This window comes from Musa acuminata, chromosome BXJ2-10 (genome assembly GCF_036884655.1).
Source record: "Musa acuminata AAA Group cultivar baxijiao chromosome BXJ2-10, Cavendish_Baxijiao_AAA, whole genome shotgun sequence".
In the NCBI taxonomy this organism is placed as follows: Eukaryota; Viridiplantae; Streptophyta; class Magnoliopsida; order Zingiberales; family Musaceae; genus Musa; species Musa acuminata.
The window spans coordinates 22,045,179-22,067,179 of NC_088347.1; the positions used below are offsets into that span (position 1 = coordinate 22,045,179).

Below are 22,001 nucleotides of genomic sequence, written 5' to 3' on the forward strand. Positions count from 1 at the left end.
GTAAACTCGACACCTTTCTCCATGGCTTACTCATATACCGATCTATCTATATAGATAGCCCTAAAACTACAACGCCATTGCGCTGACACCCTTTGGTTCTCGTCCTCGGCAAAGCAATGGCCTCCTGGTCTTCCATAACGCTCGCTTTGGTGCTCATCTTCTCCATGTCGAAAGCGCAAGGTGCAAGCTCGATCTCGTCGTCACGAAACCTGCACGCAATCTACTCGATGACGTTTGGACTTGCTTCGCAGGGGCCGGCGTGGAGTGCGAGCGCTTGGACGCGAGCGCCTGCGCCTACGCGGTGTCGTCGTCGGGAATGCGCTGCGTGCTGGAGAGGAACGCCGGGGGCGCCTACGCGTGCGCCACGTCGGAGATCGGCGCCGAGGGGTTCGTCGACTGGGTCGAGACGGAAGGGTGCATCGCGGCGTGCGGCCTCGATCGGAGAACCGTCGGAATATCGTCGGACTCGTTGCTGGACGCTAACTTCCGGCGGAAGCTGTGCTCCTCGGAGTGCTTCCGTGGCTGCCCGAACGTAGTCAACCTCTACTTCAATCTCGCAGCTGGCGAAGGTACACTGCAAGCACAGCAATATCATAGCCACTTGTTGTGATCTTGACGTGTGGATTCAACAGGAGTGTTCCTTCCCACCTTATGTGAAGCACAGCGAATGAATGCTCACCGTGAGATGGCGGAGATACGAAGCAGCGGTGCGGCAGCAGTGATGGCATATGAGTGGTTTGGAGAGTCTCCTGCTTATCCTCCGAGCGACATCCCTGTCGACGTCTTCCCCCCGGCAGAATCACCCATCATGCTGTAGTTTGTGTAACATGTAGTAATTATATTGCCGCCATGGGAATCTTCTTCCCTCACGACTCTGAGCAATTGATTCCCCGGAACACCATATGCCAAGCTCTCATCTTAGAAGTATTGCTCCCATACAAAGGGATCTGAATGAATAAAGTATGGGTTGGTGATGAACATCTTCTTATTATGAAGTCAAGACGAAGCATTTGTCTTTTTAGCCTTCAAAGGAACCTTTTGGAGCTTCCACGAAACTTGATAGAAGCTTCAAAGAAGCATCTCATGAATGCACTACGAGGTTGTTTATTGACAGAGAATGTGTAATGGTGTCACCTTTTTTTCTTACTCCTCATAGATCTAAATTAAGAATGAGTTTAGAAGAATAATTCGTTGATCACAATAGTTGACAGAATACTCATAAAAAAATAAATTTTCATCAGAATATAGTTTGGGTTAAATCAATCCAACATTATAGTATATTTTTTTTAATGGAGTTATGTATTGCTACACCAAAAAACATTATAACTCCATTAAAAAAATTACTCTTATTGAATACTATCATATTTTTTTAATTATCATTTATTCACAATAAATGATTATAATTAATATATATTTTTTAAATATTTAAAACTGAATTTAAGATACAATGAAAATAAATAAATTTTTATGATGCTTTATTTTGAAATATGTAAATACCTTCATGATCATAATTAAAAATTTTATAATTAATTATTTTATAATACCTCTAAACTTATAGTTGAAAGTTAATGAAAATTTTAATTAATTGAAACTATGAAGTATTCAGTGACAAAAATACTATAAGTCCATTCAAAAATATTACAGCTAAGATTATTTTTTAAATATTTTTAATAAATAAAATAATTATTTGATTTTTTAAAAATTATAGGTCTAATTTAAGGTTATGTTAAAAAAAATACTTATCATTCTTTATTTTGAAATATGTCAAATATTCTTAAAATGCTATCAGATAAAATATTTTTATCATATATATAATTAATGTTTATGAGAAATTGAATTAATTAAGAATGAATTAGGGTGTTTTTAATAGAATTACAATGTTTTTAGTTTAGTAACAAGAAATCTTGAAATCTTATTTCAACCCAATTCTTTTGTGATATTTTCTGTCCCAATTAATAATATAAAAAACAAAATAAAATTATTTGGTTTCTGATTGGACAAAATCCTGTGCTATGTGAGCTCAGTACATCGCATCTGCTTCACGCGGCACGTGCGAAGTGGGTGCCTTCCCTGCTTCGCTGTTGACTATAAGTAGCAAGCGCGGCCTCATCGTTTCCGTCTCCTCCGCTCTCCTCCTCGCCGCTTCTGTTAGCGGCGACCGCGCCGATTTCTGCGATCGAGGCTCCAGGATAAGGAGATCGATCACTTCTTCCTGTTCCCTTTTCCGGTGTAGGTACGTGGATGGAGCTTCTTTAGCGGCTTTAATCGTTTGTCTTCTGTTGTCCTGTGCTCCTCGATCGAGCAGAGATTCGAGGTTTTTATGCAAAGAATTCGATGGATTCGGTATATTTCGCCCTTTTTTCTTGTACTTGTATATTATATTTCTGAGCAACAGAGTGGAAAAGGTGAAAAAGGGGGAACTTGCTTGTCAAATGCGATGTTATTCTTTTTCTCCTCTTTAAATTTTGTGAGACATGTGTTTACTCTGCTCCTGAGAGTTTTGGGATGAGTTTTATTAACCTTGGCTGTTCATGCGTCTAGGCTTGTTCGTTGTTCATGTTACTCTGCCCAAAACTTCTGATTGCATTAGGTTAGCGATTTTAACTGGTTCGAAACTCATGATCAAGTTGGGATAAAAAATAAAGAGTGTGCAAATTTCTTCTGTCTGCTGTTCTATTCCTCGGTTGGTAACATATCTGAATATATGCCTAATTTCTCTACCATTTTCTTCTACTTTTAATTCAAGAACTTATTTTGATGTTGTTATATCCGCGTGAGATGTTATCTCAACGAGATTTACTGATTTTTTTTGCTCTTTTATCCTTGATGAATTTCTTAATTCGTTTTTTTAAAGATCTGTTAGCAAATCTTCGCTTTCTTTTCTCGTGTGTGTGTGTGTGTGAAAATCTTCTCCTGCAATGCTTGTCAAGACCATAGACTCCATTCTAAAATCATGAAGATCTAATGTTTACCTTTCACCTTTCTGGGGCATAAGTCTTCCTCCTCCTTCCTTTTGGTGCATGTGGAAGGAATATTGCTTTCCAATCACAAGTTGTTTCTTAAAGAGATAAATTGGACTGTTTGATGGATGTGTACTCTCTCTTTTGTGCATTGGACCATTTTGTTTGAAGTGGAACTGTGTTACCTACTCTACTCACCTTGGAACAGTGAATACTCTAGCCAATAATAATTTAGAGCCCAAGAAGTCATATCAGATGCTATCAATAATTTCATCCTATGTCCATTATTTCTTGTAGGAGGAATAAGAACTTTTGTCAAGTTCACTTTGATCCTTTCAACTTGCACAATACATCTAGAATTCTGCTTCACTCTGGTCATCTAAAGTGTCCCTACCAATGAATCTTGAGCTCCTTTCCATTCAAAAGTGTGTTCCTCATGATTGACAAATTAATCCAATAATATTCGCTTAAATCCTGGTTTGTTGTTATCTGTTGATCCCCCATAACTATCCTTGCATCTTGTTTGTCACCTTTTTCAAAGTGCACAGTGTTGCTAATTATTTCCTAGAGCCCGTTGACTTGGTTGGCAAGGAAGGCATATGAGGTCACCCACTAATATTGAAAGCAGCTCTATATCTTCTTCTGTCTTCATAGATTGCTTTATCTGTGTTTAGAGTACTTTTAGGATGCTGATTCTCTAACTGATATTAGATGTCGGGATCTCTGGAAGGCAAAAAAGATGCTTCTTATGCATTACTCATCTTCCTTTTCTGATGCAGTTGATATGGACACCTCTTTGCATGATAAGCTCAGATTCTACCATAAGTATAATTTTCTTTTGAACCAACCTTTGTCATGTCATTGTCATGCGTTTGTCATTTTCTTGTACCAAACCTGATAAACCTTGCATTATTTTTGCTGTTACTGGGAATGTGTACATGCATGGCATTGCCTTCCTGTGACTCATCAGTGCTCCACTCTTTCCCCATGTTTGGCTATGGCACAAAAAACACACAAGTTTGGCTCCATGCTTTACAACTTGTTTGGTCTATATGTTCCTCGCTATTCATTCCTTTGCTCATCAACCAATAGGACATCAATCATGGATCGCTTTACCGGTCCGTACCAGTGTACCGATTAGTTGTTAGTATGGTACGTATCGAGTTGTATCGAATTATACCGAGTGTACCGACACATGGTACATGGGAGCGTACCAATATATCACCCGTATTGATCTCCTATCGGACCAGTATATACCGCCCGTACTAAATAATACCGAGCGGTACGACGAACCTTGATGTCAATGTTAACTTCAATATGATGTGCAGATTTTTGTATACATTGGTTACCATCTAGAAAATTAACTGGCCAAACTTTGTCCCTGTATGTTGTTTGTGTCAAGGAACCTCGTAACGTTTGCCATTGTTGGATTGTTTATTTAAAATCAAAATTTAATCATCTTTGAACCTTAATATAGTTCCTTTGTCATGTTATGTTCTGCATCCAGCTTGCATAACCAACTTACAGAAGAATTCCCAGCCTAGATGGCGGTTGAAGACATTCCCCAGGTCCACATCACTAGTGATTTCTCCTGTGACCATGAGGTGGAGAAACCTCGAGAGAAAGAACCACCAATGAAGTGCAGCACATCAGATGACTCTGATCCAGCACCAACCATGGATGGTTTCTTTGACTGCAGTATTTGTTTGGACTCTTCGGTTGATCCAGTCATCACACTTTGTGGTCATCTCTATTGTTGGCCTTGCATCTACAAGTGGATGCAAGTAGAGAGCATCTCCCATCATCAGTGTCCCGTCTGCAAGGCCCATCTCTCAGAGGACACCCTCATCCCACTCCATGGTCACGGCAGTCACAGGATCAAGAGGGACTCAGATGTCCCATGTCGGCCAACCTTTCACCTCAATCGTCATCATGTGCTCGACCATGGAGCTTCGAATACGGACGAGGAGGACAATAGTCTTTATCAACCAATGCAGCAGCCGCAGTTTCATCACAATTACTACCACCAAGATCGATCTTCACCACCGATTGCACCCTTGTTTCATTCAATGACTAGGGATGTGCTTGGTGGTTTAGCTGCCTCCATTCTCCCTTGGGTGGATAGGAATCATGGACTAAACTTGTACTATGCAGAGCCATATCAGTTTGCATTGAGTGGGAACAGTGCAAGGCTTAGGAGACAGCAGATGCAGGTGGAGAACTCACTGCATGAGATATGGCTCTTCCTTTGCTGCTGTGCTTTGTTGTGTCTTCTCTTGTTTTGACTGGTCTGAGCTTTCTTCTTTCAGACATGCACATAAGTTGATTCATATGAAACTGTAAACAATGAAAATGACCACAAAACAGATAAATGCTTAATATGGTAATAAAGGCAGTGGATAAGTCGATATGTATAATATGCAGTGATTGATACTTGATAAAAATGGATGATTTGGAACCACTATTCTGTTAATGTGGTTGTCACCTGGTTTATTTACTGTCATCATGTGCTCATTTTTGTTTATGATACAGAAATTATCAACTGCTAGAGAGAAAAACACACATGGATTTTAAAGATACTATGCAGAAAAAATTTAGAATTTGTAGTTTGTAACTTAAATTTCAAGTGCACTCCTATTGTCTCAATAACAAGTCTTGGGGCAATCAGAAGTAACTATTGACTGCAATGATCCTTAAAGACAAATGGAACTATTGCAAGCCACTGGGCACAATCCAAAACCTGCACGTCATTCTCAAATGTGTGATTCTTGTCTTGTATGACCAACAATAAAAATGTCATCATGGCAAGGAACACATCACTAGATTCATTTAGTTACTCCAGTTCATTGTCTGTAACTCATGATGCTTGGGTTCTGTTGTCATGCACAGATGTGGTGAAATTAAAATAATCATTTACATGATTTTTGCAACCATTACATCAAATATTTGCAACGCTGTAAACCCCACCTAATCCTTAGTCAAAAGAATTCAAAAACCTCCAAAGCTTATGTTTATCCATGCTTGAAGGTAAGGTTGTCAGATATCATCAATCACAATTGTGTTGTACTACCATCACAGAAATAATAACCGGATGTGATGTCCCAACCATCTGAAATGGACTATAAATGCAATGCATTTAATATTCAAATTATCAATCAACGTATGTTTATGAGTACAATCATAGACTGGAGAATTGGATCTGTGTTTGGGCCCAAGTCATTGGATACCATTCCAAGCCTTCCACGAACTCTCTAGAATGTGGCGGGTATGACAACAGGGTATAGGACGACCTCGAGTCGTGACTTGATTCCCTACCTAACGCATTTTAAAAGACCGTCCCTTGTCCACCGTCGACGATCTTAGGCACGACTCGGGACGCCTGCAGATATCCCGTTCCCACTTGACCGTCGATCGCCATCAGATCTTTGATGAGCGGCTCCGATCTGTGCAGGCTTGAGCAGTCCCCGTCCTCGTCACTCTCTCCGAACCCTTTTCCGGGCTTAAGGATGTCAGCTTTCTTTTTCTTACCCATTACGTCTAACATGCTTTGCATCGCGCACGAAATTTATGAGTGTGGGACCCATCGTAAGGCCAATAATAAGATAGGTAGGTCAGAAAGTAAGATATGAAACGTAGCAAAGTGTGTTTGGAGGAGATGCGAGCCCTCGCGACCACTGCACGGTAGAAGACCAGTCGAAGACGAGATTGGAATGAATAGAGTGGGACGAGATAACGCATCCCCTTCTGCGCATCACCGAGAAATCTCCTCCTCTTCTTGTTTCAATCGGTTCTTTCGGTCGGTTCGTCCTCTTTTCTCGCGTAAAAGGTTCGATTCGGGGTGCTAGGTTTCCGTTCTTCTTCACATTCGGGTCGTTGGAGGAGGAGGAGGAAGGGAGGGAGCATGGGTTGGTGGGTGAGGAGTTGCCTGCAGTCGGTGCTGAAGATGGTGAACTCTATGATCGGGTTGACGGGGATGGGAATGATCCTCTACGCTCTGTGGATGCTTCGCTCGTGGTACAAGCACCTGGATGGTACCTCCTTCGGAGTCTCCGGTTCCACGCCTCCATGGTTTGACTCGCTTCTCCTGATTTCCTCTGGCCCTTTCTTGTTCGTCTTATATGTATCCTTTCAAGTGTTTCGCCAAGATGCGATTTTGGATTGCCGTTTGGATGTTTGTCGATTTGGTGAGTGACTTTTGATGGTAAAGGTGAAAGATTCACATCGTTGAGCTTCTAATTTACTTGGAATCAAGTACTTTATGTACTTACTCTTTTAGGTTCATTCACGGATTCACGGTGAGTGAGATATGCTCTATTGGATGTGACTGTAATTACTGCTTTAGCTAAAACATTAAAATAGGGAAGGATATTTTAGAAAGAATTCAAGGGGTGGAGTCTTGGTGCTTCAGATGGTGATGGGGGACCAGGGAGCAAAGAATATTTTATTTCATTTTTTAATCGAAAATGAATTTGTTTAATTTCTTCATTTGACAAGACTACTAGGCTATCAATTTTGCTTGAAGTAGGAGACCACTGATTTAAGCATATTCTGGAATCAGACTGGAACAACACCGGACTTCTATCCTGTCTTTTGGCTAGTTGGGGTTATGGGCATTGCCTTTGTTTTAAGCAGATTATAGGATTTGAATGGAAAGATGATGTTGTTTGTAAGTACCTAATGTTAATATTGCATTTTTGTTTATTCCTTCTATTCCTAATTTGTATTGATGACTCCTACCCGTTCATCTGCCTCAGGTAACTATCACCTCATTCGTTTGTATCACATTGAACTGCTACCTCATCCACTAGACGGGATGAGGAGTTCAGATAGGATTCCATTAGAGATTGATCTATATATAATTTTTCTTACTCTTATGTTTGTTACTCTATGCATCTTTTGTTGGTTGCTCTCAGGAAATGTGGCCTAGATTAGCAGATTTTCTGATAATGGTGACTACATTTCACACATTGATAAAAGGTTATCATGCCAAACAAGTATAGGAGTTTCCATCATGGTGCATCTTGTTTCCAGATGATACAACACTGAAAAAATTTTCAACAATATTTTTCGTGTGGATAATTTTATTCATCTTGTGATGCATCAAACTATATTCTGCGGAGGTGGCAAAACTATTTTATTTTTCACAACGGACATTTTATGTGGAACACTTGGCGCTTAGATAATTCTGATATTGAAGCTCTTTTACTTCAATATAAACTATCCATTTCATTTATATCCGTCTGATATAATTGCGACAACATTGAATCAGATGTCCTTGGGTGTGCAGGTTCATTTACACTTTTCTTGGACTAGGCATCTCCCTTTGTTTGATAACATGCGTGGGTCACATCGCTGCTGAAACAGCTAACAGTTATTGTCTTTCTTGTGTATCCTTTTGCAAAGTGAGATCAGACTTCTCTTTTCTTAGATTATTCTTGAATTGTTTGTGTTTCTTGATGAATGAAATATTGCTGTCATGATTATCATTTCTATCAAGTTTTAGAGAATCTTAAGCTTCCAAAAGAGTTCTTTGTTGTCATGAATTTAGGCATATTGTATATATTAGTTCCTCGAGTAAATTTGACTGCATAAAAAATTAATTTGGATTTTTTGAGTTGTCTTTTGATCTACATCTAGCTTCGCTAAACCTTGTAAAAACCTTGTTTTTTGTATTTGTTGCATCATTTTCTATATGAGATGATGAAAAATTAGACACTATGGCTTACCTTTTCTATGATAATGACACTGACATATCACACACATTTTAATACTTCTCGTCTTATTGGGAACTCAAGCAGAAGTAACAAGAGAGAAGGACGAGAATGAGATGTTCACTAGAGATAATAAGGGAGAGAAAGTGGAAATATTATTTTTGTGACCACTATTGCAAGTGTATATTTTCTTGGTCCATTCCTTTAATATTTTCATTATATCACATGTTGGAGGTTCTAGAAAGGTCCTTCATTGTGCTCTTTAGTGGCTTAATTTTTCACACTTTTGATCCCATTTAGAATCTATTACCAAGATATTTCTCTATGGTTGTGTGGATTGTCTTTCTTCTCTCTCAGTATCTCACGTCCATTTCTGTACATCCCCATAGTGAAATGGCAATTCCATTTCACAAGTGCAACCGAATTTCATTGTTCTTGTACTCTGTACCTGCATCAGTATTTCTGCAAAACTGTACTTACATTAATATCATTTAATTTTTTCTATATGTTCATCTACTTAGTGTTCGGAGAGCTTTATTATCCTGTAATGACTCGTTCCTTTCTGCTCTATATGTTTTGTAACATTTAAGCATATTGAATAATGCAAATGTCCAATATTTTGACAATTTTTAAAAATTGGAGATCATGATTCCTCAATTTCAGGTAGCTGTGGATGCCGATTCCTTCAATATCCTCATTTACCCCTCTGGCATACTGTTAGCATGACCTGTTAAGAGTTTTACAGCCTCCTAGGTATTAAAAGCACAAAGTGCAAATATTGCATAATTAAAGTGTATGAGTTCTGTAGCCAAATTTAGACAATATTTCTTGATCTAGCACTAAGTTGATTTTTTCATGATATCTGTCCTCAGAATCTTGACAAATGCTAGAATCATCCAGTAATTTGATATTTTAATTAGCTTATCACCTCTTTCTTGTTAACCTTAATCAGCAGCACAGTACATGGTATTTGTCTTTCTATTTATTACATTGGAGGCTGCAATTACTGCATTTATATTTCTGAACAGAGACTGGGAGGAGGTAGGAATCTGCTTGAACGTCTGTCTATTACCAATAAATTTATTCTTTTAGGTGTGTTTTACATATATTGTCTGATTCCATGCTCTGCATCAGGATTTTCCTGAGGATCCAACGGGAGAGTTCAATGAATTAAAGAATTTCGTGAAATCAAATTTTGAAATGTGTGAATGGATAGGTTTGTTGGTTGTGGCTACACAGGTTAGTGTTTTGTTTCTATTTGCCCTTCTTGTTAAAATGCAAATCCTGAGCTCTGAAAATTGCATATCAGAAGATTATCTTATATTTTCCGGTATGAGTTATGCCAATATTTGTCTCTTTTTTTATGTGCGAGCGGACAATGTCAAATTTGGATCAGAGACACATATCTTACATCCAGTAGAGTCCGGCTAATGAATCCCATTTTGGAATCTATAAGCTCATGCTAGGTTCACATTCAGGGTGGGTCTTTATGTTATTAGGGTATATTTGTCTGGTTATCCACAAGTGACATGGGTGAAGCTTTCTTCACGGTTGGCACGACGAGACTTGTTCTTTCGTCCTTATTGTAGATTCTGTTTTCGTTTTTTGCTAGAAACACACCTTTTGCTGGATCTTGATACATTATCCATCTTTTGTGAGCTTCTTCTGGATAGTAGGGTTTCAGTGATAGTTTGGGGTTAGGCCTTCATATTGTGCAATCTTGGAGTGCTTCATGATTGTTGTCTTTGCCATCGCTCTTCAACATATATTCTAAAATGGAAGTGCTTTGAGTCATGTTATATCAAAATGACACTTTGCCGTCAATTTGTAGGCATTATCTATCTTCGCGGCAATGGTGCTTAGGGCACTTGGACCCGACAGTGGAACCGATTGCGACAGCGATGACGACGCCATACCTGCAAGGCTGCCCCTTCTGAGAAACCAGGTTTAGCAAACTCATAGGAAGGTTAACCGCAGCTTGTTTCCGACGAATTCTCGGAACATAAGAATCTATCTCCGTGCTTTTCCGATCCGTTTCCCTGACATCTTTTTTTTTTTTCTTTTGTGCTTATTTTCGCAGGTCAATCGATGAAATCTTTTGCCGATTACCATGTGCATCCCATCCAAAAGAATATTATATTTTGGATTAGGGTTGTATCTCAGTGCTATTATACTGCTGCCTGTACCATTTATGTGGGAGTGATCCAAACTACTGTAACTGTTGTTAGAATTGCGATACCAACGCATGACTCTTCTTGACACCCGTTGCTGACACTGTGATAGTTGTAATGACCATCTGATACATTATTGGTACAGAAAATACAAAAAGGTCACTTTCTTCCTTATTGCTTTCACTGTTGCGATTTCTTTGGGTTGACCTGATCGTGGAGATGATGGAGACATAACAGGCTGTAAAAGTTGACAGTCGCAGAGATTCTTGTAATAGAATTCAGAGGATTTCTTCACTGTTCGCATGGCATTCTCAAGCTTCAACTTGGACAGTCAGCGATCTTATCCACAGCTTGACCTGCCATCCCACGTGGAGTTTTGCCTTTGGCACGTGACGTGCACACACATCTACGTCACATTGGAGCGGGTGCTTATTATTTCATTTTCGACGCGTGTGATTGTCCGCTGCAATACATCGCACACACTGTGATAGATGGGGCCCACGAACACACGAGGTCGGGGTGAGTCGGTTGAATCAACGTGGGGTTTCTCGTGGACTTTCTCCGTCGACAGCAGATGCGTCCGACGCCGTGGCAGCTTATCCGAAGGCCTTGGCGTGGCGCCGCGTCATCGGATAAGCTCCCGTAACATGCGCGCTCTCCACCCAACTGACGTCGGACTTATTTAAGGCCCCGCTTCGTCCCTCTACGAGACTCCATTCCCATCCTTTCTTCATCTGTTGTACTTTCCTCGCTTCAGAAGCATTCCGCAAACTCGACAAAGGAGAAGATGTTGGCTATATTCCACAAAACGGTCGCCCACCCTCCTCAGGAGCTCGGCTGCTCCGAGTCCACCTCCACTGTACCTCCCATGCCCGGCTACAGCCGGCGGCAACCCAAGAACCCCGACGAGATCCTCAGGGACTTCCACTCCGCCCACCCCGCCCACGCCTTCTGTGCCACCTTCAGCGGCGGCGCCGCCCTCGCCTGCCTCGGTCCCCGCGCCCCGCCTCCCTCCCTCCTCCACCGGAGGTGCGCACTTCTCTCAATTCGCATCGTAGAAGAAGAGTACGTACGTGTGTATACGTTAAGCCTAACATCGTCGGTGCGGCTGCAGGTGGTTCTGTAGCTTTGATGAAGTATACTGCATGTTCGTAGGGAGCCTCGACAATCTGAGCTCCCTCGTCAGGCAGTACGGGCTCTGCGGCAAGTCCACCAACGAGGCGCTGTTGGTGATCGAGGCCTACCGGACGCTGCGCGACCGCGGGCCGTACCCGGCCGACCAGGTCGTGAAGGACCTCGGCGGCAGCTTCGCCTTCGTCGTCTACGACAACAAGAACGGCGCCGTCTTCGCGGCCCTGGTACGTACACCTCCCCCGCCACATGTAGCTATCGATCGAGCGATCTCGATCAGGGATTTGAGTTCTCATTCTTGTTCGGCCTGCCATCGTCGTTGACACAGAGCTCGGACGGCGGCGTGCCACTGCACTGGGGCATCGCTGCGGATGGCTCCGTGGTGATCTGTGACGACAGGGAGATCATGAAGGGAAGCTGCGGCAAGTCTTATGCTCCGTTCCCAGCAGGTACGGTCGATATCTGCCACCTGATCCTCTTGGTTTGAAGTGATGGAATAGGTGACATCATGAATGAGTGTCATGGTCCAGGGTGCATGTTCCACAGTGAGGGAGGGTTGAGGAGCTTCGAGCACCCGACGAAGAAGATGCAGGCGATGCCGAGGGTGGACAGCGAGGGAATGATGTGCGGCGCCAGCTTCAAGGTGGACGCCTTCTCCAAGATCGCCACCATGCCCCGGGTGGGCAGCGCCGCCAACTGGACCTCGTGGGATGACTCCTACTGAATCCAATTGCAGATCTGAGGTGTTCCTCTACGGAGACCTGTTATCCTTGTTCCAGTTTCAAAGCATGCAACTAAAAGTTCAATCAATAAATAAGTTTCATCACTGATGAGACTCTCATGAATGTTTGGTGAGTAAGCTTGTAATTTGCTTAATGAATTTAAAGCAAGTCAGCTAAATTAAAAGAGAAGATTTATCAGCAAAAATAGAACGTTACTGTTTATCATCACAAAACATCCTATTTTTATTTTAAATAAATCCTGCCTTTAAAACGAGGGGGTAGAAATAATATCATGATAATAAATTACAAGAGGGAATCTCTTGTGGTCGAATCTGATGCAATGCAGAGATCGTTATCAAAATCCTGAATTTAAAGAAAGAATCATCTTGGAATTTAATTATATGTGCGTAAAGAGAATTTGGAGATTAGCTCATTGTTTCTGAGCTGTAAATATTCTCTCACGTCTTTCTCGGGCAATCATAGTACCAAACTGGAATGATACGTTTAGTCAATCCTCCTATGTTTAGAGGAGGAATGACCGGGCAAAGGACCTGATTAATATTTTATGCCCGTGGAGCAATGATGGTAATTAACTTTCTTTTTTCGGGAAAAAATGCCTACGCCAGATTCTTACAAAGAAGTGACAAGTTTGACCGGAAGAACAACAAATAGACAATAATGCAACTGAACATTGGATATGATACAGAGGTAAAAATCCATTTAAAGCTCAAAAAATATTACAAGGCATTATTAGTCTCTCGGCATGACAGGAGTGGTCACCATATATAGAGGATCTGAAAGGAAGCAAATCACCTCGTGGGTGTCCTTTACTCCAAGTCAATAATCTTCTGCAGCGTATTCATGTAGGTGTAACTGGAGAAGAGCACAAATAACTTCCTAAACCTGCAAGAACATCCCAATCATATATCAAAAGAAAGGAAAGTACATCAGTGATGCTGGAGTATAAACATATCATACATACTACATGGCTCGAAGATTCAATCGTTGGAGAATATAGATATGTCCAATAACAAGTTTTTGAATACGATCATATTAGTTTAATGAATTTCTTAGATAAAAGAAAACAAAAGAAACATACCCAATCATTTGCTGATGCTTATACTTAACCACCATGCAGGATACTAAACGAAGGTGCCTTTTAGTGCAGATGATGATAGTTGTATTCAACCATTGATGCTGGTTATCTATTCTAGTTGCTTTCTTACACAATTTGATGACAACGTCAAATATAATGAAACATATATATACTTGTCAACCTAGAACAATATCTAGGATGGTGAAATCTTGAGATAATTGCGCACGTAGATTTTCGTACATTAAGTATACAAGAATCCCGTTGGTCATAGACACAATGTTCAGCAGCAATATGCGGATTTGACAGAGGTGCAAGCTCTATCATGGATACATACCAAACCCATTGGCTTTGGTGCTCAGCCATTGCAAGATAACTTTTGGATGGACGATTGTTGAGTAAACAATAGATTTGTGTCTGTCGATAATATGAAGATGAAACAATCGATAACCACACATCCAAAGGGCCAGTATATTTGCGAAAAATGCTTCGGCTGACCTGAAATAATGAAATAATAATTAAAATGATTAACCGAAAGCAATTTTAGCCTTAGAAAGCCAAGTATAGAGAGTTCGCGACAACAATAAGACTTAAATATTTCGTCCATCAGCTTGAAACTCAAAAATAACAAGATGTAAAAGAAATTCTAACAAGACAAATTAGCTCAGAGCAATGCTACAATCTACATGGAACACACTGGTTATTTAGAAAGTTAGAAGCTGTCTGGAAAATTTTTAAAGCATTCAAATGCATTTTTTGTTCGTATAAAACCTAAATTTTCAAAAAAATTGACAAGACAAGAAGGATTTAGATATTGGTCCACACCAAAACACAGATAAATTACCGAACCACTATGGCAATTCAGCATTACTTTAGTATATTCAGTATACCATGTAGTGATGTTGGATTTGATGTTGGATTGGATTGGTAAACATTTCTCAGTATGCTTGGATTTTTGCTATTTGAAACCTTGCTAGATTGTCAAACATGTCATAAAACATATAGTTGCATGCGACTATTGACAATAATAGAATAGTGCATATTGGAGCCCCACCAAATGGCGTACAAATATGAAATACACCACATATTTATAAATTGGGGCCTATATTACACAACGATTGGATAAAACAAATGTTTTCTTTCACAGGCTGATAGGGAAACTGTTTAGTCAGATCATTCAAAAAGGCAAATAAGCAAAGTAAAAAAGATTGAATTACTTCAATTAGATAACTTGCTACCACAAAGTAAATAATACACATTTCTTATCTATATTAAACAATGTACTAAAAATATTTTAACTCCACAGCATGAAATATTATACATATAATTCCTGTTGTACTTATGGGTTTCTCGACTTGTATGCCAATCAATATAATCAGTAATGTGATTTCTAGAAAACCCTTGCACCAACACACTTAAAGCATAAAGGAAAATCACCTCAAGCATGTTGTAAATAGTACGCTAATTGTTTAATTTCAACTTATTCACTAACTGATGTTAGCCAGGTAATTCTCATTTAAATATTACTTTCAAGTTTCTACACAAATAAATAACAAGAAAAGGTTATTATCAGAACAAAGAAGCATCCACATGACACGGTTCAATCATGACAAACTAATAAGCAGGTAGCAAGACATTCAACATGACGAAACTCTGTACATCACTTGCTAAAAGACAACTGCATCGAATGGATTTCTCCATAACGACAGATGCACATATAAGAGGGAAAAAAAGAGGTTTTATTGATCTAAAAGTTGAAATACACTATCTGGTAACAAAATTATTTTAATGGAGTCTAGTATGTGCAAATTGGAAAAAATAGATATTATTAATATAGTTCATTGGCATTTATGAAAGAATCTTACAAGTTCCCAGGCCTCAAATTTCCTTTGCTTATTGGCAGATAGGAGCATGCTGTTCACAGAAGAAAAGGTAATCATTAAAACTTTCACACAATTCCATGCTGTGTATGTTGGTAGCTGAGGAAATATATAATGTAGCTATGTAAGCAAGTCATTATGGGGCTCAGTGGCATGAGCAGAGAAACCACTGCAGTAATCATGCAGAGAAATAGTGCATTCGAAACCTCAATTAGTAGCATAGAAATATTCATCATATTTTTTAGTTCCATAATCTTCTACAATATACTATATAAAGATTTCTAATTTAACATAACTTCATTTGAAGCTTAACTGAAGAAAAAATGAAGTTCTACTTAGTTTTCTAATCATGAAAACTCTCACACTGGAGAATAATACAGAGTGGCTACAAATCAATGACTACTCTGTCATTATAAAGAGAAGGCAAATAAATAAAATTCAAAGAATTACATTGTCGTTTGCTACTTGTACAGAAGAGATGATACTAATCATTTACACAAAACATTTTGAAAGCACCATCCCGCTGAAGTTTTAACATGTCTGGGTGCAGACGATGCCAAACCATTTAACTCATTGACCTTTTGTGTAGTAATAATACATAAGCCAGATTATCACATAAGGAGAAACATTAATTATATCAAATATATGATACAGTCCAGTGACGACACAAGAAAAGAGTGTATTATTTCTTGGCACAGAAAATGTTTAACAATCATATTAAGGGGATTAATACCATGCATGTAGCAAGACAGGCAATGAAGAATATATGTTTTCCTCAGAAAATAGTTTCTCTAACTATAATAACACCACATGTTCCAATAATAAAGTAAAAAACTTTGCTAATAAGCAACTTTTAACTAAGTAAAACAACTAACCGAATTCCATGATGAACATCACGGTGATTTGGATGACCTGACACTCCAAAATCATCAAACGTAATCAGCTAAAAGAGAGAAAAAAAAAGAAGAAATTAGGCATATGATACACATCAATGTCATTCAAAATGAAATGAAAAAAAAAACAAGCATGCCATCCTAATTGCATGCAGCTTAACCAATGTAATTGAAACTCTTTTGCCACAGGTTCAACAGATTGGTATAAAGAGCAATATCTTGCTTAGGCTCACATCATAGAGAGCATTCACATGTTGTTGTGGATAATACCAACATTAAGAAGTCTTTTCACTGTTTAAATGATTCAAGCAAGAGACTCTCATATAAGAAGTAAGATTCTTTGATTACAAGTAAATATAGTCTCTGGAGTGCCTTATGACTACTTAATATGATAGCATCATTTGTTAATTTATCATCAGGATATGTACTCAACTTTTGCCCCGCCATAATATTTAAACCAATCTAAGTTGCAATCCAGCAGTTCCTATCTTTCATACCTTTAAAATGGTTATTAAAGCTACAACAGAACTTTGGAAAAGATAATTTTTCAACTCAAGACAAGAAAAACAAAGGTGAATCTTTCTCCTATCTAAGTTTGTCTTCGCTAGGAATTTGGAATCAGAATATAATGTTAGATGGCTGCAAATTTCGCTGAGGCTGAGCTACTACCATGCCTTTTTCAGCTTTGAATCGTGCTCTTTAGAGTTTAGACAACCCAGTACTTGATTATATTTTGTTAATGAATGATAATAACAGTACTGCAACTCTAGACCTCCTGAGACCATAACACTTGCAAACAAATAGAGAAAATTCTTACTAATGATGATGGTATCACTTCCCTTGGAGCCAGTATTTATGGGTCCTGCCAGAGTCTCCAATAGTGTTTTCATCTGCTAATTAAAGCTTGAAGAAAGTAGTTTGGTTTTATGGTACATTTGTTTCATTTGACTTCTAATGTGACCCTTGGACATGAGCCAATTTATGATTCAGAGTGTCAAGCTCCATCTTCGAGTAAAATTTTTCAGAGGGGCTTATGGAGGATGCTCAAAATTGTTAAAGTACAAATATATAGAAATAGAATCAGCTGGTCTCCTGAAGCTGATTGGGTCAAGTTATTTTTTGGTCGAATCACCAAAAACTCAGCATTAAAAGGAATGTCTAGTCTGATTCATATCAAAATTATCTAGATTTTGAAAGAGTATATTACAACAAGAGAAAGTTAATGCACCATTTTTTAAGTGTGAACACATTATCTTAAAAAGGAATATAAATACAGAAAAGGAACAAAAAAATCTACGTTGTGCTAGTTCACGAAAAATAGACCTTACTGAGTCAATATCCCGCACTTTAATTTCATCTTCAATAAGTCTTGCCAATAGTTCATGGTCCCAAGTGTTCTTGAATCCATCCTGATAGGATCAAACAATTCAAGGACAAAATACTATTACGTGATATTTGACAAGCTTTGGGGTGCTATATGTACTACCTGCAAACAGGGATGGTCCAGGACCTTTACTTGTTGTAGTGGAATCTGCAGGTGAATGGTCCAAAAAGCAATAACACCAGGGAATAAATAAACTATCAAAGATTTTTCAAATCAAATTTACAGGAAAATTGGCAAAATCACCTTTAATATAGCACATGCCCTGTAAATTTCTACTTTACGATTATTTCCAACACCTTCGGCATTACCTATAAAAGATGGAGTTTGTTTTAAAAATCCTTCTGATAGAATAATTTTTCTTATATACAAATAACGTCATCAGCTATCTTCCTTCTCAGTATATGACAGGATAGGTTGATCTCATGACATCAGGTTTATGTTGCCTATCTAATTCACTGACATGGGACAAAAATATGCAGGGATATTGACTTAAAAAATTCAAATAATATTGATAAACAAGACTGTGAAAGTCAATATATTTCCTTTTTGCCCATGTAGCTAAAACGAAAATGGTTTTATCAGCACAGCGTGAATTAGGTTAGCACCCATGTAACAAGTTTTATCAGGTTCATTTTCAGCTTGCCTATATCCACCTTAGTTAAATCTAATCCTATCCTATCATGAAATAAATTGGTTACAATTATAAAGCTAATTTTATTTGACAACTTTCTGGTACAATTCCCAACAAAACTATAAGCTCTTATAAGGAAAAAAATCATTTACACAGTCAAAGACAACCTTCTGATTACCATCAACCTGTGGAACGATTAATCTCTAATTCTGATTGCTAAATATACAAAAGAAAATGCCATCAAAACAGAATGCCAGACTAGCTAAGTCAAAAATAATGTAAACCAGTAAATCTTGGAATTGGATTCAGCTCTCTATTTGACAATGTTTAAAGTCTGAAACAAAGACAAGGAACATGCTCTCATAGGATCAAGCAGTTTGAACTTCTTGTAGGTAACTAAAATGTATCAGAAAATGGCGCCAAGATTTGATTGGGTCTGTAGGATCTGGCTTGAGTCCCTTATTGAGCCACAATTTCAAACAATTTGATCCTAGGTACTTAATAATCACAACAAGAGTGATAAACCTATCCCCCCTCCCTACTTTCTAATCACAATCCCTATCCTAGGTACTTAATAATCACAGCCAGTTCTCCCACTTTAGAAGAAAGTACAAACTAGTGGCTCTCTTAACATGATTAATTATCATTGTTTACATGGTATATTACCACTGCAATTTTTCTTTTAAATCCCACATTTCCTCTTTATTAAACAAAATCATCCTTTTTCACCTTTTAAATTCCACATTTTGTCTACACTCAGATGAACTTTCCCTCTTTTCCATTGCAATGTACAATTTCCACTATCACTAATTTTAATTTTTAAACTCTAGGTTTAAAGTATAATTTTATAAACTTTGCATGAATTTTCACATATTCTCGTTCTCCTACTAAGAAGAAACTATAATAAACCATCCACTTCTACATAGAAACTGACAGTTATTTCCTTTGTAAAAGTATGCATTAGCAATTGTTGACCATCAAACATGAAAAAAAATTCACACTACCCTGCAAAGTGAATTCAAGTATTTCATACCAGTTGAGATGCACAAAATATGAATATTATGTCCTTCTGAATTCAAGAAAAGAATTGTTGGGGCAAAAAACCTGCACAAATTACTCAAAGGGTGTTAATCTAAATATTACATGAATATATTACAAAAAACAAGAGGTTTAAACCAGAATTTTCATATGGCATTGTGTTTCCTATCAAGTCAGCACAAAAGTGAAGCATGATATTGTAATTTTGCATTGAAAGACAGAAGAGGAAGTAGGAAACAATTCAGAGATGGTAGTTATATCAAATATTTTGGTCATTAAAGTTCATAAGGTGCAGAAATGGTCATTAATTATCTAACTTTAATGCAACTTAGTCTGTCACAGAAAATGTATTGTGGAAGGTTCTCCGAACAAGTTAAGAATATGGAATTTAGAGAAGTAGACATAAAAATTATAGTAAAACAGAGAATATGGAATTTAGAGAAGTAGACATAAAAATTATAGCAAAACAGATTGAAAAAAAAAAAAAAATCTTCCAAAAGAATCTTCAAATGCATAGAGAAGTAATAATACTCAGACAACATTTACATCTCATCTTACTACCTGGAAAATAAATGATCATCGAGATGTGCCCTAGCATATATAACAACTAATTCTGGAAAAAATCTACAATGATTGATCATCGGGATGGGCGATAACCAACGATAGCCTTGTGTGCCCTAAACTAAATACTATCAACAATGTTAAGCCTTGTTTATTTCGTGGTTTAACTCAAAATGAACATGCTATCAATAGATAGCAGTCTTCAGATTCGAAGGAAAAAGTCACACCAAACATCAACCATCTTGAGATTCTAAATCATGAGATTGTCCTAAAGATTAAGCAACTAGATGATTTCTTCTTTTCATTTTCTTTTCCTTTAAGGCCACATCCAAATCACAACCCAACCCAACACCATAATCGTCTTAGATAACAGAACGAGAAAAAATAATTCGGACTTGCATTCAAACCAAGAAACCTACAGAACAAGATAAATGTTTCATTATCTAATCAAGGAGAAGGGAAATACATTGGTTCCTCTTCGGAATATTCCATGAACTACGGCTTACATCGATTCGTCATCGGGATGGGCGATAACCAACAGGACATTCCTCTTCTTGCCGGATCCTATCACAGACGAGTGATTCGAAACAAACAAAGAGACCAACCATAAGGTTTCGCCGATGGATGAAGAAATAACAGGCAGATCGATCGGGGCGGAACTCACCAGTACGGAAGAACGGAGGATTCGAAGGAACGCAAGAAGAAGAAGACAGGATTCTCGACAAAGATATCACCCAGAACGAGATCGACACAGCGATGGCTGCCAAGAACCAGGCCATGTCTCCGATCGGACTTCAAACCCTCGAGAAGGGAGCAGGGGTCCAAGACGACGGAGAAAGCGGGGGCTTCCAGGCTTCGCTGTAGATGGATCGGGTCGGTCTCGTAACCTCACTTCCAACCCCGTTCGTTATCGGAGCTCCGAATCCTCCCCGAGCGGCAAAGCTCCGAATTCGGGGGGTCATGAATCTACGGCTTTGAGACCCGAACCACAGACGCCTTACATATCAGGTTGCACGTGTCAGGCATGGGAGAGAGGGTTGGCTCGGGTGTACCGTACCACAGTGGCTTCAGGTAGTGGTTCGTCAGCGACACATTCAAGTGTATCTCCGACAGAATGTAAAATGAGAGAAATTAATGTAATATAATATTGGTAGATTTCGACCAGACTTATAAATATATAATTAATTCGCTGAAGATTCTTGATGGAAAGAGAAATAAAAATATATTTATGAAAATTTTACTAAAAAGGGCTTTTTATGTGTCACTCCTTTCAAGTTTGCCAACAGCACATTTGGCCCTACAAATTTAATACTATATATATTATTAGTATCAATTTTGATTATCAATTTGATATGAATAATCTTTCGAGTCTTAATGGGCTATAGGTGATTGTGATATTGTCTACGCTCCATTCCATCATTCTTGCAAGACAAGACTTGTTTATAAGGAAGCTTAATTTCTATCAATTTTGAAAACTTGAAATTTATTACTTGTATAATTGATAGATGATATTTTTGATGCCTTCATCTAATATGATATTTCTAGTTATGTTTATGTTTGGGACGAATTAGGATACAAATCATAAGTGATGATTTTTTTTTGTTTTATTAGGAGACACCAAATATTTTCATGCTTATATATTGGATAAATGATTTAGAGATATATTTTTAGATACCAAATATTTTTGTTTGCATACATCTTATATGAATAGGGCATATCTAGTGATTTAGATATAGATACATTATATTCTATTAGGTGCATCGGATGTTCTAGACGCTTATTTTAGATACATTGGATTATTATAATATATTTAATTATTTTATATG

General features: G+C 38.3%; 4 protein-coding genes and 1 long non-coding RNA gene across 11 annotated transcripts; 4 read left to right on the plus strand and 1 right to left on the minus strand.

Moving 5' to 3' along the window:
* The first annotated feature begins 51 nt into the window (after window positions 1–51).
* On the plus strand, window positions 52–978 carry LOC108951504 (uncharacterized). Its single transcript, XM_065127726.1, has 3 exons — window positions 52–180; window positions 252–569; window positions 633–978. Exons 1-3 carry the CDS (start codon window positions 117–119, stop codon window positions 815–817), a joined length of 567 nt encoding a protein of 188 aa, XP_064983798.1. The 5' UTR covers window positions 52–116; the 3' UTR covers window positions 818–978.
* A 1,137-nt stretch (window positions 979–2,115) lies between these two features.
* On the plus strand, window positions 2,116–5,421 carry LOC135624487 (uncharacterized). Its single transcript, XR_010491702.1, has 2 exons — window positions 2,116–2,233; window positions 4,468–5,421. It is a non-coding gene; the product is annotated as an uncharacterized LOC135624487 (long non-coding RNA).
* A 1,179-nt stretch (window positions 5,422–6,600) lies between these two features.
* Window positions 6,601–11,012, plus strand: LOC135624489 (tetraspanin-19-like). Of its 2 annotated transcripts, none has more exons than XM_065128153.1 (6): window positions 6,601–7,028; window positions 8,248–8,347; window positions 9,632–9,712; window positions 9,806–9,910; window positions 10,503–10,637; window positions 10,752–11,012. In XM_065128153.1, the coding sequence occupies exons 1-5, from the start codon at window positions 6,862–6,864 to the stop codon at window positions 10,620–10,622; spliced, it is 573 nt and encodes a 190-aa protein (XP_064984225.1). In that variant the 5' UTR covers window positions 6,601–6,861; the 3' UTR covers window positions 10,623–10,637; window positions 10,752–11,012. The 2 variants fall into 2 exon arrangements, with proteins under 2 accessions (XP_064984225.1, XP_064984224.1); XM_065128152.1 differs by having other exon boundaries at window positions 10,503–10,616.
* Window positions 11,013–11,558: 546 nt separating this feature from the next.
* Window positions 11,559–12,818, plus strand: LOC135624488 (stem-specific protein TSJT1-like). The gene is made up of 4 exons (XM_065128151.1): window positions 11,559–11,871; window positions 11,957–12,200; window positions 12,302–12,422; window positions 12,504–12,818. The coding sequence occupies exons 1-4, from the start codon at window positions 11,630–11,632 to the stop codon at window positions 12,695–12,697; spliced, it is 801 nt and encodes a 266-aa protein (XP_064984223.1). The 5' UTR covers window positions 11,559–11,629; the 3' UTR covers window positions 12,698–12,818.
* A 546-nt stretch (window positions 12,819–13,364) lies between these two features.
* Window positions 13,365–21,099, minus strand: LOC104000505 (uncharacterized). Of its 6 annotated transcripts, none has more exons than XM_065129427.1 (10): window positions 20,840–21,094; window positions 20,682–20,739; window positions 19,610–19,680; window positions 18,189–18,253; window positions 18,048–18,095; window positions 17,890–17,970; window positions 16,544–16,580; window positions 15,654–15,702; window positions 14,126–14,286; window positions 13,365–13,598 (listed from the first exon to the last, which is right to left on the minus strand). In XM_065129427.1, the coding sequence occupies exons 1-10, from the start codon at window positions 20,952–20,954 to the stop codon at window positions 13,555–13,557; spliced, it is 729 nt and encodes a 242-aa protein (XP_064985499.1). In that variant the 5' UTR covers window positions 20,955–21,094; the 3' UTR covers window positions 13,365–13,554. The 6 variants fall into 6 exon arrangements, with proteins under 6 accessions (XP_064985499.1, XP_018674552.2, XP_064985498.1 ...); XM_018819007.2 differs by having other exon boundaries at window positions 18,048–18,092; window positions 20,840–21,082; XM_065129426.1 differs by having other exon boundaries at window positions 16,544–16,611; window positions 20,840–21,072.
* Between the last annotated feature and the right edge of the window lie 902 nt (window positions 21,100–22,001).